Genomic DNA, 15,041 nt, shown 5'->3' with positions numbered 1-15,041 from the left:
ATAAAATTTTGGAAAAAATGTCGCTTACGTTATTTTGGCGGTTAGGGCTGGATATGTTGAAAATTTATTACTTGGGAATGGTTTTAAGATTATCTGAAAATTTTTAAATTACGGGAATTTATTTTATTTACTTTATACAAAATTTTTTAGGCAGTTGCAATTTTTTATCAATTTAAAAAATTTAATTTTGCAGTTTCACTCTTAATTTGTTTTGTCAAAATATACACATGATGAAAATTTATTACTTGGAAATGGATTGAAGAGTATTTGAAAATTTTAAAATTGCGGGAATTTATTTTATTTACTCTACTTTATACGAAATGTGAAAGAAACAAATTTATTAAAATACAGCATTTTTTTTAACTTAAAATTTAAATATCGAAAAAAAAAATTGACTTTTTGTATTCTTGGAAATTTTTGAATTAATAACATTTTTTCATTTTGTAAGTGTTATAAGATTTATGTAGGCAAACAAAAATATATGCATGAAATTTGAAATAAAATAATAAAAAAAAATCTGATTTTTTTTACTACTTTTTTTCTGAATTTAAACATGACATCAAAGTAAATGAAATTAATTTTTTGTATTTTCTTTTAAATTTTTAAAATGTATGAACTTATTTTAGTTTTTAATTTTTGTAAATATCTCAAGTTTGAAAGAATTATTGTCCAGCTTTTCAATTAGTGCTTGATGTAAATTTTCAATTAAAATTCTTGTAGGTAACCAATATTCAAAAACCTTCGAACATTCTAGAAAACATAGCCACCAGCAAGCAAGTATATTAATTCCTTTGCCGCTTTGCCAACAATGAACGCCAAAATAATCAATTTGATAAGCCAAAATTTTGAAAATATTTGCCATTTTTAAATAAGTTTCGCCATTTTTTGCCAATTCTTGCTTTATTGCAGCAACATGTATCAGCAACTTTTCCACATATTACTTGAATTTCGATTTGCAAACTTTGCTTTTTTTCTTGCAGTTCCTTGTTGATTTTGCTTGTTAGGTTTTGTTTTTTTTTTTTTACTTAAATTCTTACTTTTATAGCCGCGCATTATTTATTGAAAAGAATGCTAATAAAAATATGTAAATATATGTATATGTATTTGCAACAAGCATGCACCAACCATCCATAAAGTTATTTATTATATTTTATTAATATGTATATGGAATGTAGTATGTAAGAAAGAAACATTTGTTGCTGTTGTAGTTCTTTTTTATTAAAAAAAGACTGCAATCATATATATTTATAAGAATTGGAAAAAAGAAGAGCAGAGCAGTTAAGGAGTAGGAGTAGATAAGCGTAAATGTTTCACTAATTTTTGTTGTTGCTTTTTTTTATAGCTGTTGCTGTTCTTATTTGCCAATAACTGTCCCGCTTTTTTATTGCTCGCCGTAATTGTGGCCGTTGCCAGCGTCAGTGGGGAAACCGTGAAACCGTTGGTGTTGACATAGCACACACACACACGCACACGCATCGACGATGTTGGGTCATAAAATGTGCTTGGCGCCACTTTTTACAATTCCAATGCGCCGTTCGCTTGCTCTTCCGCAGCTCCACAATGTGGTTCGATCGAAGCCAACAGCAATTGACAAGCGATCGCCAATTCGTCTTGTGAAATTTTGATTTATGTACTTGTATTTTCTTCCAGCGCATGCCACCAGCACGCATGCGAATACACCGCAACACATGTCATGCACACACGCAACACCTTTTAGATATTTATTTAAGTTTTTTTTGGGAATTTTTTTGTCATCTACCAAGCAAATAGCTGTAATAATTTTATTGCATATTTGTTGTCTGAAATTTGAGTTTGCTTAACAATGTTCTTCCTCTAGTTGTGTTTGTTATTTGTAGACACTCATTTACTTATAATATCTATTGCTGATTTATTTATATTGAAAAATCATAAATACGAATTTCGTGATTTTTTTTTTGTTAGTTTTAGTGATTTATTTTTATCACAACTGAATTTGTGACGACTGATACAAAAATAAGTGCACTAATTAAGACCATCAAAGGGATGCAAGAGAAAGCAAGCTACCGTGTAAGAGTTAGTGGTTGACCATCTACATATAAAAAAATTGTAAGTCATTTTGTAAAGTGTGAACATTTAATAAGTACTAGTTTATTCGTATACAAACAGAAATACATACATACATATACACAAATAAAATAAAAATAAAAAATGCCAATAGGCGTATTGGAATCAGTGGAACACTTAGAATCACTGCAACTTTGGCTCTTAACGTTATGCTAAAGGCTGTTGTCGCAAGAACTGCGGTCAAACTGAGCGGCAACGGATGTTAATTAACTGAGCGTCTGGACACTTTAAAATTATAGGAGGCTTCGACTGTGTTACTTGTAACAAGGTACTACTAGAAAAGCAACAATTCCCTCCCCGCTAGAGATGAGTGGACGAGGGGAAGAGGTTGGAAGCCAGCGCCGGTAAAATTCTCCCCGGACAAGCTGAAGCTTGACGGAAATGTATTTTGAGGGAATTCTCGATCAGGCTCAAATTTAAGCTCCTGGACTACTATTTTACTTTCCAAGCAGAGGTAGTTGCCATTATGCTACCGATGGGCAGCTGATTTACGCAAAATCGACAAGGGAGCTAAATATTTAATCTAATAGTCAGGCGGCAATAACGGCCTTGAGCTCGCTCACACAGCATTCATATTGCATAAAACTATGTGGGGGATGAGCAGACCAGGTAAGGCCCATCGAGTTAGTCTCACTAGGAAAAAAGGGAGTGGGAGTACCTTTTACTACATGTGGACTACTCTTTGATAGACGATCCTGGTGTAAGGCCAGCAAACACTGGGATTTCAGGCCGATGGTGGACCGCAGGCGGTCAAAGGAATTCCTTAGGATGCAATTGGAATTCACGAAGTGAGACTAAAAATCATATCTGATCGTTACTGCCGCAGTTGCCTAGAGGATGATTACTTCAACACTTTTTACTAGGCTGTCCAGTTTTCGCGAGTCTAAGCCCTCATCACGTACTCACCCACCTCAGTAACTTAGGATTAGCTGATGACATTTACCGTTCAAAATCTTATGATGTCATAAAAGACAGTATTTACATATAATACCTTCATCTGGGAACCAAACATAAACTATTCTAATGTACTTCATAAATATCTATGCTTTTGGAGCTCTATTAACACAGGTTTAATTTTTTTTTTAATTGAAAAAAGTATCAACTATATCTTATTTAAAAAATATATATATATGTATACCTAAATTTTTCCATTTTTGATCCAAATTTACCGGTGGTTTTAAAATGGTTAAATAAACCTCAAAACTATCGAATTGTAAAATTTATATTTTTTTGTCTTGATTTTTCGAATTTTTTTAAAAAAGTCACTGAATGATTGAAAATGATAATATTTATTGAACTCGATTGTATTTAATTGTTTAATCTAACTTCTTTATAATATCTTATTTTTTTAATTCCATTTATTGCAAATTAAGTTGGATTTTTTCTTAAGAGATACGATATGCATTCCAAATTTATAAACAAAGTATGTATTATGAATTAAAAAAAAAAGATTTCAATAATTCGCTTGTAGATAATTTTTTTGCAATTTAAAATTGGAAATTTTTTCAACTTTTTCGATTTTCATGCAAAATTTATAATAAAAATGAGTATGGATTACAAAAATCTATTTTAAACAGAGAGTTAATTCAATAATTTAAATTATTTTAAAATTTTTTCAGTTTTTTTTTTATGGAAATACATATCTACATTTTGTTGAGTTGTCTTTCTATTTTCTTCAATTTCTTCCAATTTTTTTTTTAATTAATAAGTGGGCCAAACATAATTTTTTTAATTTTACTTAGATACGTGCAATAAAAATATGTAAATAGCGTATAAAAGAATTTTTTATAATTTTATGTCTTTTAAAGGTATAAATATAAAATTTTTTTGAAGAAAAACTTATGGAAAAACTTCATAAATTGATAAAGTACGCCCAAGAGTGAATCAATTTACAATTACTCATTTAAATATAATCAAAAGTTATCTGTTTGATTATTATTTATCACTGCGAATAAATATTGAAAGAATCAAAGAAAGTCAAACAGACGCCAGGAGCAGCGTATATGTATGTATGTATGTACATAAGTACTTATAACAACAAAAATAAGAGTGCTGGAATGTTCAACATAGCATTTAACAAATAAAGAAACAATAAAATAAAACAATCAAATATTAACAGCACCATAAATATGTATGTATTTGTGTAAAATTGTGTTCTATATTAATTTATTCTTTGTTCTTAGTAAAATCGAAAATGTGCAACAGATATCACAGCAGATAAGCAAGTGAAGTGGTAACCAAGTAGAATAAATATCAATAAGAAGTTAAACTAGTAGAAGAAGAAGCGAGCATGTATGTATGTAGGCGGAAGTACGAATGAAAGAAAAGGCGCACTTACCCTCTGTAGCGCTTGAGCCGGCAGCAGCACTCTTGAACGCCTCGGCGGCCGCCAACGCTTTGGTGCCTTCAAGCAGCAATTCCTGGAATTTGTTCGGATCATTGGCGCATGCAGCGGCAGCAGCGGCTGCTGCAGCAGCAGCTATAGCCGATTGCTGACTAATCACATCCAAATCGAGTGGGCTGCTGTTGAGTGGGGAGGACAGAGGCAAAAGAAGAAAAAACAAGAAATAAATCAGATATGTGTTTTAGATAAGATTTGAATGGAAACAAATTTTACTTGCTAGTTCTAGGTAAGCGCTTGAATTGTTGTAATAATTTAATAAAAAAAAATACCAATTCTATTCAACAACAACATTAAGTTCAAGTGCCTTTGCTGCTATTCAATAATTATGTATTTTTATCAAAAAGTATTTAACTATTTTGGAAAATGCATTCAAATCAAACTTTGGGACTCACTGGTTTTCCTTTTTGATTTTAATCTCGCCAACTGTTGGTTCAGTTACTTCAATAGCAGCTGCAGTTGTGTTGCTGCCATTATTATTTGTTGCGGTGGTCGCTGTCGCTGTTGTTGCAGTGGTTGCCATCGCTGTTGTAAGCTTCTCACATGCACGATCAACCGCTAATTCAGCATCAGCTACTGTCTCAGCATCGACATCGGCATCGGCAGCAGCATCTGTGATGCGCTCCGTCGCTGTTGTTTCCGCTCTTGTTGTTGTGGTTAGATCAATTTTGGCAACTGCTGCTGTATCAGCAATGGCAACTATCGCAGCTTGCTCGCCATCTTCGTCATCCTGCTCATCCCCTTCATCATCATCATCATCGTCGTCGTCGTCGTTGACAACATGTGTCACTGGCAACGTTGAGGAGGCTGCTGCTGTTGTTGTTGGTGTCACTATTGCACTGCTAGCTGTTGCTGTGGCAGCTGCTTCGGCAAGCGCTGCATTAATTTGTTGCTTATCGAGTCGCGCTTCAAGACGTATGATATGCTGACGTTTCACTTCCAAGTGATCTTCTAGACGTTGTATTTGTGTGAGTTGTGTTTGTTCGAGTGTGCGCAGGCGTTGTACCTCTTCGATGAGTGCTTTAATCTGAATAAGGTATTGGAGAGGAAAGAAGAAAAAAGAATAAATATTAGAAGTGGGCGTTTAATGAGGTGTGCGAGTGCGAGATTTTAAATATTCTTGTACATGTATGAATGTAGATAATATGTATTAGAAAAATTAAAAAAAATAATATAAAAAAATCTTTTAAAAATATCTTTTAGCATCACGTTGATAACTGAAAGTAATTATTTTGATATGACATGTAATCGTAAAGCAATCATTACATGTATTTGTAATCATTACATGTAATTAGATGGGTTTCATATACTGCTAATAACTTTACAGCTCCAACCAAGCGCTATAATTTCGTCGCTTGCAATTATGTGTAAGTAATCATTATGTAATCATTACAAGTAATTGTAATTATCCAGACATTTTGTGATTATCAGCTTAATGGAAGGTATTTATGTATGCAAGTAATGCATGTAATAGTCATACCATTAAAAATCACCGTCGTGTCTCAATGCCTTACCAAACAAATTTTTCCCCATATTCCAGTTTTGTAATGCCCTAAAGAAATGTTTCGCCTTCGAATAAGAACAGACTCCTAACTCAATATCAACAACTACAAAACAATCACTCCTACCCCTTACCAAGCTCACTACTCTTATTCCTGCTGCCACAGCCGAAGGTAAGACCCACAACAGCACCGCAACCGCCAATGTTTGCTCATCAATTAAAAACCGCCCCAAAGTAAAATAAAATTAATTTTGATGCATAAACATAGAACATAAAGCATAAAACAATCACATACCCTTATAGTATTTGTTCATCAAGGTATGCGCATACATACAGATGCAGTATATAAATGTGTGTGTGTGTGTGTGTGCAGGACAACGCCTGTCATTAAAAAATCATGCACACCCAAAACAACAAAGCAAAAATAACAAAAATATCAGTAGTGCAGAGAGCAGCACAGCGCAGACTTTATAATATATAAAAGCAATAACAACCATTCCCGCAAGACATAAAATCGTACAAGCGCACGTTAAGAATATATGCCTGCATATTACTTGGAGAAACAGTTAAAAACTTTGTCTTGTCTTTTGACGTTATTCGAAAATTTTCAATACTATATTAACTCGGCGCAACGTATGTATGTATGGGTATGTATGTATGTATCTATGTTCATGTGTGGTGCTATTTCACATATGGAAATTTTGCAGCGCATCAAAAAGTATGTGTTTGTTTTCGTATTTAAGCACCTTGGGTTTCCTTGGTTTGCCAGCGGTTAAGTTGCTATTGTTGTTGCAATTACAAGTTTAAGGAAAAATTCCCTTGTCAAATTTGCCAATTATCATATTTTCGTCAACACAAAACACACCGGCAATCTCATTTAATGCCAAAGTATCTACTACAATACAATACACACATGCGCGTATGTGTAGGCTTGGGTGTGGTTGAGTATGTGGTTTAGTGCTGTTGTTGTGGAAAACTTTTACACATAAGGTATTTATGTATAGACATGTATTGCATAAAACGACAACGAGCGAATATGGTGATTGTCAGTTAGTAAGGTAGCGTTGAGAGTTGACTGGCTTGCACTACTGGAGTACTTATTGATAGCAGAAATCACAGTGGGTTAAGGTATATACATAGTTCGCATATGTTATGTCACATATACATGCATACATATGCAAAGAATTAATCGAAAAAACGGCAAGCAAAATTTATACTTCGTGCAGTCAAAAAAAGGAAAAAGTTTCATAAACGGTAAATTGGTCTTTGCGAAATGTTTCAACTAATTTTTTTACACAAAACTTTCACTCTGTTTTTCACTAAAAAATTTTACTTAAAATTTTCGCTAAATTTTTTCACTTAAGATTTTATTTCAAATCTTTTTCCCTCACACAGAAAGCAAATGTGATTAAAATTTTCACTAATTTTTTAAATTCTTCAATGTAGAATAATAGTTCCGACTGTAAGTAAGTTAATAGGGGGAAGGTAGAAAAAATTTTACACAGAAGGATATGTTATACATACTTATGTACATACATACATATGTGTGTAAATACAAGCTAGTGATACGAAAGAGAAATTCCCGAAACAAATTCTATAAGTGTAAAAAACAAGGACAGTAATTTAAAAATTATTTAAACTGTTTTCACTCAATATTTTCACTAATTTTTTCACTTAAGATTATAATTCAAACGTTTTATACCGATTGAAAGAAAATAGTTCTTACCTTTTTTCACCCAAGACTTTAACTTAAGACTCTAATTGAAGGCATGTAGTGCTAAAATTTTCTCCCCCAATTTCTTAACTAAAATTAGCACAGTAAGTCCAATTGTTCATATGTATGTATGTATGTATGCACGCCAGGGAATAGAGTAAAATTCATACCTCTTAATAATGAATGTGCCGATTTCTTCAACCTACATTTTCCTAAAATATTTTTTTTTATAAAAAAATTTCCACTCAATTTATAACTCACTCAAGGTTTTAACAAAATATTTTTACTCAAGTTATGAAAAAGGCAATATACAAACGTATATTTAGTCACTTTATTTTTTCACAAATTTTTTAGCTCTATAACTAGGTACTCAAAGCTTTCACTCAAATTTATAAAACATTCAACTTTTTTACTCAAATTATGAAAAAAGGCAATATACAAACACATATTTAGTCGCTTCAAATTTTCACTCACTTTTTTAACTATATTTTTGAGTTCAAAAATTTAGTAAAATTAGTTTTAGCTAAATTTTTTCATAAAAATTTTGAAACAAATGCAATACACGCTTAAACTAGAGTTTACGTTACGAATGGTTGTGATAAGTGATCAACTATTTGCACTGTATTTGAGAGGTTTTTTTAAATATGTGTAATATTAAATTTATGTATACATATATTTTTTTAAAGCTCACAGCCAGGTTTTTTGGAAGCAAATTTCGGCTTCTTGGATGAGCGCAAATTGAGTGGCACTCAAATTAAGCTCAACTTAAACTCAAATTAAGCTCAATTTAGACTCAAGTTGAGTGCAAAAGCTTTACTTTTCGCATATGCATTTGTAAGTGCTTAATTACTTACTTAGTTTTATTCGAGAAAAAAAGTGCAAAGGCTGTGCTGATCAGCTTAAATCAATTTTGAAGACTCAAAAAAAGCTAGCTGGGCATAACCAAATCCTCGACGCACTTTTAATTTCATTAAGACGTCATTTGTTCGCCTTTTCTATCAAACGCAGAAAGGCGATTGCTGCGCTATTGATGACATTATTTCGGGCAAAAAATTACAGCAACAAGTAGTACACATATAAAACAAATATTAAAAGCAACAAAAACCTATAAAAAGGCCGGTTACGCTTGCTATTGCAAAGCCTCATCGACCCACTCATTCCCACACACACATGCCCTTATTGCTCGCATATTCTGCCCACATACAACAATATACCCCTTGGAAACATTTATAGACTCGTAAATTTCATATTGAATTACACCGCAAGTGGTTATTGCTTGTTCGAGCAATTTTTCCTAGATATTTTCTTGCCACCGCTCATTCTTCCGCGCTCACTCCCACCACAGCAAATTAATAACATTGTTGCCTTTTGGATGCGTCTCAATCGCTTTGCCGAAATTTTATGAATATGCATGCATGCTGCTACCAACCCTGTAAGTATGCTAAGAAAATTTTGCGACATAGAAAAAGGTACACACACACACATACACCCGTATATACATACATCCATACATATGCATATGCATATGCATACACGCACATATGATTTATATAAATAGTATACAAAGGTGGTGAAATTTCAACCTTTCGTTTTGGCGCATAAAAATCTCCTTTACAACCGAAGATGATTTGTGTGTTGCTGTAGCTGTCTTCATATCTCTGTGTACGCGCGCTGCTGGCTGCCGTGATTGTTTTATTTTATGTTTATATGCATATCTTACACATATATGTATGAGGATCAATGCTGTACCCACAATAATTTTGCCGAAAATACACAATCATAAATTCGCTATTTGCTTGGATGTTGCTTTTGCTCTGCGCGCCTTTTGTGAAATGTGAGGATGTCTAATCAATTAATTTATTGTGCCTGGCGGTTGTTTTTCTCTTATTTGCGCTTACCTTCCAACATATTTACAGCACGTGAAATTGTGTGCAGCGTTTGTTGTTTTAAGCACCCGTATTGTGTGTTTGAATGTTTTGTTGAAATTTAATATTTTTCAATTAAAACTTTTTTGGTGCTATTGTAAATGTGCATAAATTTATGTAGAGCTGATACAACCCACTTTATAAATATCGTGGCAGACACTTTATGTAGTTGTTGTTGGTATTATTAATAATATCAGTGGCATTGACGTAAGGTATTTCGCGGTGATTGTGTTCCCATTGCGCCATTGATTTTTAAAGCTAATGAGTGTAGTAGTTTTTAAAGTGTACGCAAAATAATGGAGCTAAAAAATAATAGAGCTGTTAGTTTTTGGGATACTTCGAAATACACCAACGTTTCATCAACATTTCACCAGCGCTTCACGAATGCTCAATATTGGTGCAAAAATTTTGAAAGTAAATAAAATATATTTGTAGTATTTGAGTACTTAAGAGTACATCAACGTTCCAATAATGCTTCAAAACTGGTTAAAAATTACCTAAAAATGTTAGAAACTGCCTTAGTCTTGCCAATCCAAGCTTTTGGAGTACTGTACACTAACACCAACGTTTCACCAATGCTTCAAAAATACTTAGAAACAACAAGAAATGTTGAAACTAGATAAAGGAATATAAACTTGAGCTACTGTAACACTTTGGAATACACCAACGTTTCACCAACGCGTTACAAAACTCTGAAGAATGCCTTCAAAAGGCTCAAAAACTCCGGAAATAGATGTAATAATATCAATTTAACCTATCGGAAAACTTTAGAGTACACCAACGGTTCACCAATAGTAAAAACTGGGCATAGTCATGTAAATTTTTAACCTTATCATAGCAATTTCGCCTATAAATTAGTCTAGTTAGTTATATAAAATGAGGACCAATTGTTTTTTAAGACTGTTTAAAGGATAAGCACCAATGGTGTTGGAATGATGCCAAATTGGCTATTTGTTAAAACAAAAGGTATTTGGAGACCTTTTACTTGGAAAATATAGTTTTTTAAATTCACCAACGCATTATCAATACGAAAAACATTGAAAAACGCTAAAAAAATAAGAAAAACAACACTTTGAGGGTTTTTTTGATCATAGGAAGTAATTTTAAAATTCACCAACGTTTCACCAATGATATGAAAACTATGCAAAAATGTTACGAAAAGCATTCGATTGATATTACCATAGTAACGGAAACATTCACAGCTAATTTTGACTACACCAACGGTTCACCAATGCTTCAACAATAAAGAAAAATAAATACTTAATTGCTTGATTTCGCTTGAAATTAGCTTATTGCGGCATACAAATTGCTTTCCATACAAATTTTGTTTTTGACAGCTTCTATGTAGTTTTCCAATACATAATATGAAAAAGTTCCTATAGACGAAGCGCTTCAATGCTTGTATTTACAGTGACCGTCAAAAATAAGTATACTCTGTAATTTTTAGCGACTTGAAGCTTGCACTTTATTCAATTGAAAAATTAAAAATTTCGATGAAAATTTCTTGCACTTTCCCAAGTTCAGTATGAAATTAAAAAAAAAAAAACGATTCTTGTTGGTGTTGCTTACTATTTTTGACGCTCACTGTATATGCCGATTGAGTAACGCCCACTTTCCACCCACCCAACACGCTTTTCAGCCGCCGTTAGCGAAATTACTTAATTTTGTTTGCAAACTTCTTAAATCATCTTAACGATAGACACACATACACATCGAAGGACGCTTGTTAGCTTCATGTCATGACTGCCAACATATGGCGCTCCAGTTTCCGCCTCTGCCAAATGCTGCCGCAGCTCTTACTTTTTTACAGCACTTTTTTAATTTTTTTGGTTTTTAATTGTATACGCATGTCGCTCCATCCAATTTTTGATGCTTTGGAAAAATTGAAAGGCTTAAATCTTCTCAATGCGTCGCCTTCATTTTTGTTGAGCAGTGTGTGTATGTTTGTGTATTGCCTGTGCGTCCTGAGTGTGTGCCATGCGTGTGTGTCGTCTATCTATACCTTGAAAGGATTTCTACGAAATTGACGCATATTGTCTCTGCATGTATGTACATACATATATATAATGACACACAAATATGTAAGTCTGTACATGTGCATGCGTTTTTTTATTCAATTAATTAAAGCCTTTTCAAAAATTCCAAGGCACATCTCGAACAGCTCGTTTGCGTATTTTGTTTACGATTTTTTGCTTTATATTTATACAGGCTGCCTCACTTTTTCCTATTAGCAGTAGTGTGGGTGCATGCATATGTGTGGGCGCTGAATCCTTTATTTTGCAGCCTACTTTGACAAACTGTCAAATGCGTGCCAGCTCAAGCTACTTTGGCCTGCTGGCGGAGCGAGTAGAGGTAGGTAAGCAACATCAGCGACAGTTTTGTCTTTTTAGATACTTCAGTTGCTTGCTCATTACACATCTATACAAACACATATTAATGCTTTGACACATACATGCACACTTGTGTGTCTATGCCTTCTATTGGTATTTGCATTCAACTCTCTACACCTCCTCATATTTACTCCACTTTTCCGTTCATATGCTAATGAGTTTATTTGACGTCTGTGTGTTGGTGGAACGGGTAGAAACATATATACAGAAGTTAGCTTGCTGTAGCGCCTTGAAGTATGCCACATATGTAAGCATGTCTCGCATTTAGACAAAAAAAAAGAGATTTTTATGCAATGTAACTTCGCTGTCGCCGTCGTCCGACAGCCGCTGTTCGATGCCTCGATTGCTTGAGATTTTTAATCAAATCATGTTGACGTTGACGTTGCCGCCTACTGAAACTCACGCATATAGTTTTTAACCCTTTTTGCGCCAAGTAAAATTTTGTTTAACGTATGTGTGTGAGGGACTAGGGAGTATCGAGTGGTTTGGAGTCGGGATTTTGGTGGGCTGGTGCATTTGAATTGAGTTTGAAAGTTTCCGCTACATTTTCGTATCTGTCAGCTTGATTGCTGTTGTGCGTGAGCGTTACGATTTGTTTTTTATTATTATTTTATTGTTGCATATATTTGTAATATTCATATTTTGATGTGATTGGAAATTAAGGCTGCGAAGAGCAGGTATAAATTTTTGCTGAATAAGTTACTACGAAGGGGGTAAAAAAGTTCACAGGATGAAATTATTATCAAATTATTTTTCCTTCATTGTTAAAGCCGAATATGCTTCTCAGATTTTTTATAAGGTTTATTTCTCTATTTCTATATCGGTGTTTCACCAACGCTTAAAGAATGCTTAATAATTACCAAACAACGATGGAAAATAGGCAAATTCAGCTTTCAAGCCAGTTTTAAAGTTCACCAACGTTTCCCCAAAGCTTAAACAACACTAATTAAATGGTTGGAAATGACTTAGAAATGGTTAAAAAAGGTGAAAAGGTTTGAATATAAAATTCACCAATGCTTCATAAAGGCTTAAAAACTACTCAAAAATGTTTAAGGTACCTTTGATCAAGCAAATATGGCCTTTAAATGTAGTTTAGAGCACATAAACGTATCACAAATGTTTCATAAAGGCTTGAAGAATACCTGAAAATGTTGAAAAAGGCCTTGATCATGTAAGTTTCGCTTTTAAGTGTACTCTAGAATACACCAACGTTTCACCAATGGCACAACACTAATACTTAGAAAGCTTGAAAGGATTAAAGAATGTTAAGAAAAAGTAAAGTAGTATAAAAACCAGTAGATTTAAACGCTCTGAAGTACACCAGCATTTCATCAATGCTTCACGCTGGTCAATAATGATGCTACGATTTTAGAAATATGTGTAGTCAATTAAATTTAGCATTTAAGAGTACACCAACGTTTCACAAAATCTTGAACGATACTACTTAAATGGCTTGAAATAGTTAAAAAATGGTCTGGTACTTAAGATTACACCAACGATTCACCAATGATTCATAAAGGCTTGAAAAATGCAAGAAAATGTTTAAAATAGCTTTATTCAAGTAAATTTAGCATTTAAGCGTACTTTAGAGTACACCAACGTTTCACCAACGCTTTACCAATACTACTCGGTCTTTTAGAGCACTTCGGCGTACACCAACGTTTCACCAACGCCTTACCAATACTACTTGAATGACCTTAAATGATTGAGAAATGCTGAAAGAATGTTAGATAGTGGAAAACCAGTATTTTAGAGCACTTCGGCGTACACCAATGACTCAACAACGTACTTCCGATACCATCAAAAATCTTCATAATGTTTCTCAAATATGGGATTAGATGGCCAAGTAGTGCTAGCTTGAAAAACATACACTTTCCACTTCCAGTTCTTGTAGGCGTTGAACATTTCGACCTTCCCTCGTAAGACATATGTAGGCCTTAAAAGTATTTTAGTGATATACATAATTATAGCATATCATTGAGCAAAGTTAAAAGCCATGTTGATAACTTTTCATATGACATATTAAATATTGACTTATGTCAACGTATTCCCACAACGAATATCTATGACTCTGACAAATAAGTTTCGACAGTTTTATGGCCAACCATATCAACATAATTTAAGCTTAAGCAATCAAGCTTATATCGCGCTTACCAAGAACATACAAATGTGCAGGAGAAAAGCAGTTAGTAAAAAGTGTGTGCCATATGGCACCATCGTCTTGCCTCGATGCCGATTTCATGATGATTATGAGCTTTTTTTTCATGCATACACTTTACTTTGCATGTCCTTTAACTGCCATCCTTGTCGCTTAACATACATATGTCTTTTATGCGTTTTTAATGCCAACTAATTACATTTTATTGCGTTGGTTACATTTTATTGTTTATTGGTAATAATCGCAATGTCGCTATAAATGCGATGAAATGGCATTTACCATGGATCTAACGAAAGTGTAATATACATACACACGCACACGCGCAAATAAACGCAAAATTGCCATACATATCAGTGCAACAAATTAACATAAATAAATAAATTCATAGCGATTAGTTATGTGTTTGATTTTTGGCACACATTAGCATTGGGCATATGTCAATACGAAAAAAGTAAAATACGAAAATAGCAGCAACTAAACTTCGCAATAGCTAAACTATCGCCAGCACCTAGCCTAGTATAAACCATTCATGGCAATAAATATTTCGTTAGTTTGTTGCACATGCGTGATTATTGGTTTTCTACTGGCGACGTCTGACTAATGTGTTGCTGACACGCGAAAATTTCATACGTGCATATTTTACATGTGCTACTGCTACCTACATATCTATTGTTGTTGTTGTTACTGCTGCAGCTACCGTTGACTGTTGCATGCATGCAAAACAAAGTGGAAAAAAACCTAAAATAAACGGGTTACTACTTTTGTTGGCAAATGTTTAACACATAGCGAACGAGGCACAATTGTTGTTTACTTGACTTAAATAGATTTGTCATTTGCCTGCAAATTAAA

General features: G+C 33.6%; 1 protein-coding gene across 8 annotated transcripts in view; it reads right to left on the bottom strand.

Moving 5' to 3' along the window:
- ct (homeobox protein, cut) overlaps positions 1–15,041 on the bottom strand; it is a 282,653-nt gene that overhangs the window by 37,765 nt on the left and 229,847 nt on the right. For 7 of the 8 annotated variants that reach the window (XM_017635243.1, XM_017635235.1, XM_017635223.1 and 4 more), the window contains exons 4-5: positions 4,900–5,531; positions 4,442–4,626 (exon numbers count right to left, since the gene is read on the bottom strand). In XM_017635243.1, the coding sequence (XP_017490732.1) occupies positions 4,442–4,626; positions 4,900–5,531 (817 nt within the window). The remainder of the gene's footprint in view (positions 1–4,441; positions 4,627–4,899; positions 5,532–15,041) is intronic. The other variant, XM_017635251.1, reaches the window with a different exon arrangement.

The sequence above is a fragment of the Rhagoletis zephyria genome, unplaced genomic scaffold (assembly GCF_001687245.7).
Source record: "Rhagoletis zephyria isolate East Lansing unplaced genomic scaffold, Rhagoletis_zephyria_1.1 Rzeph_scaffold_00121, whole genome shotgun sequence".
Lineage (NCBI taxonomy): Eukaryota > Metazoa > Arthropoda > Insecta > Diptera > Tephritidae > Rhagoletis > Rhagoletis zephyria.
The sequence above is the reverse complement of the archived record's forward strand: the minus strand, read 5'-3'. Positions and strand labels throughout refer to the sequence as shown.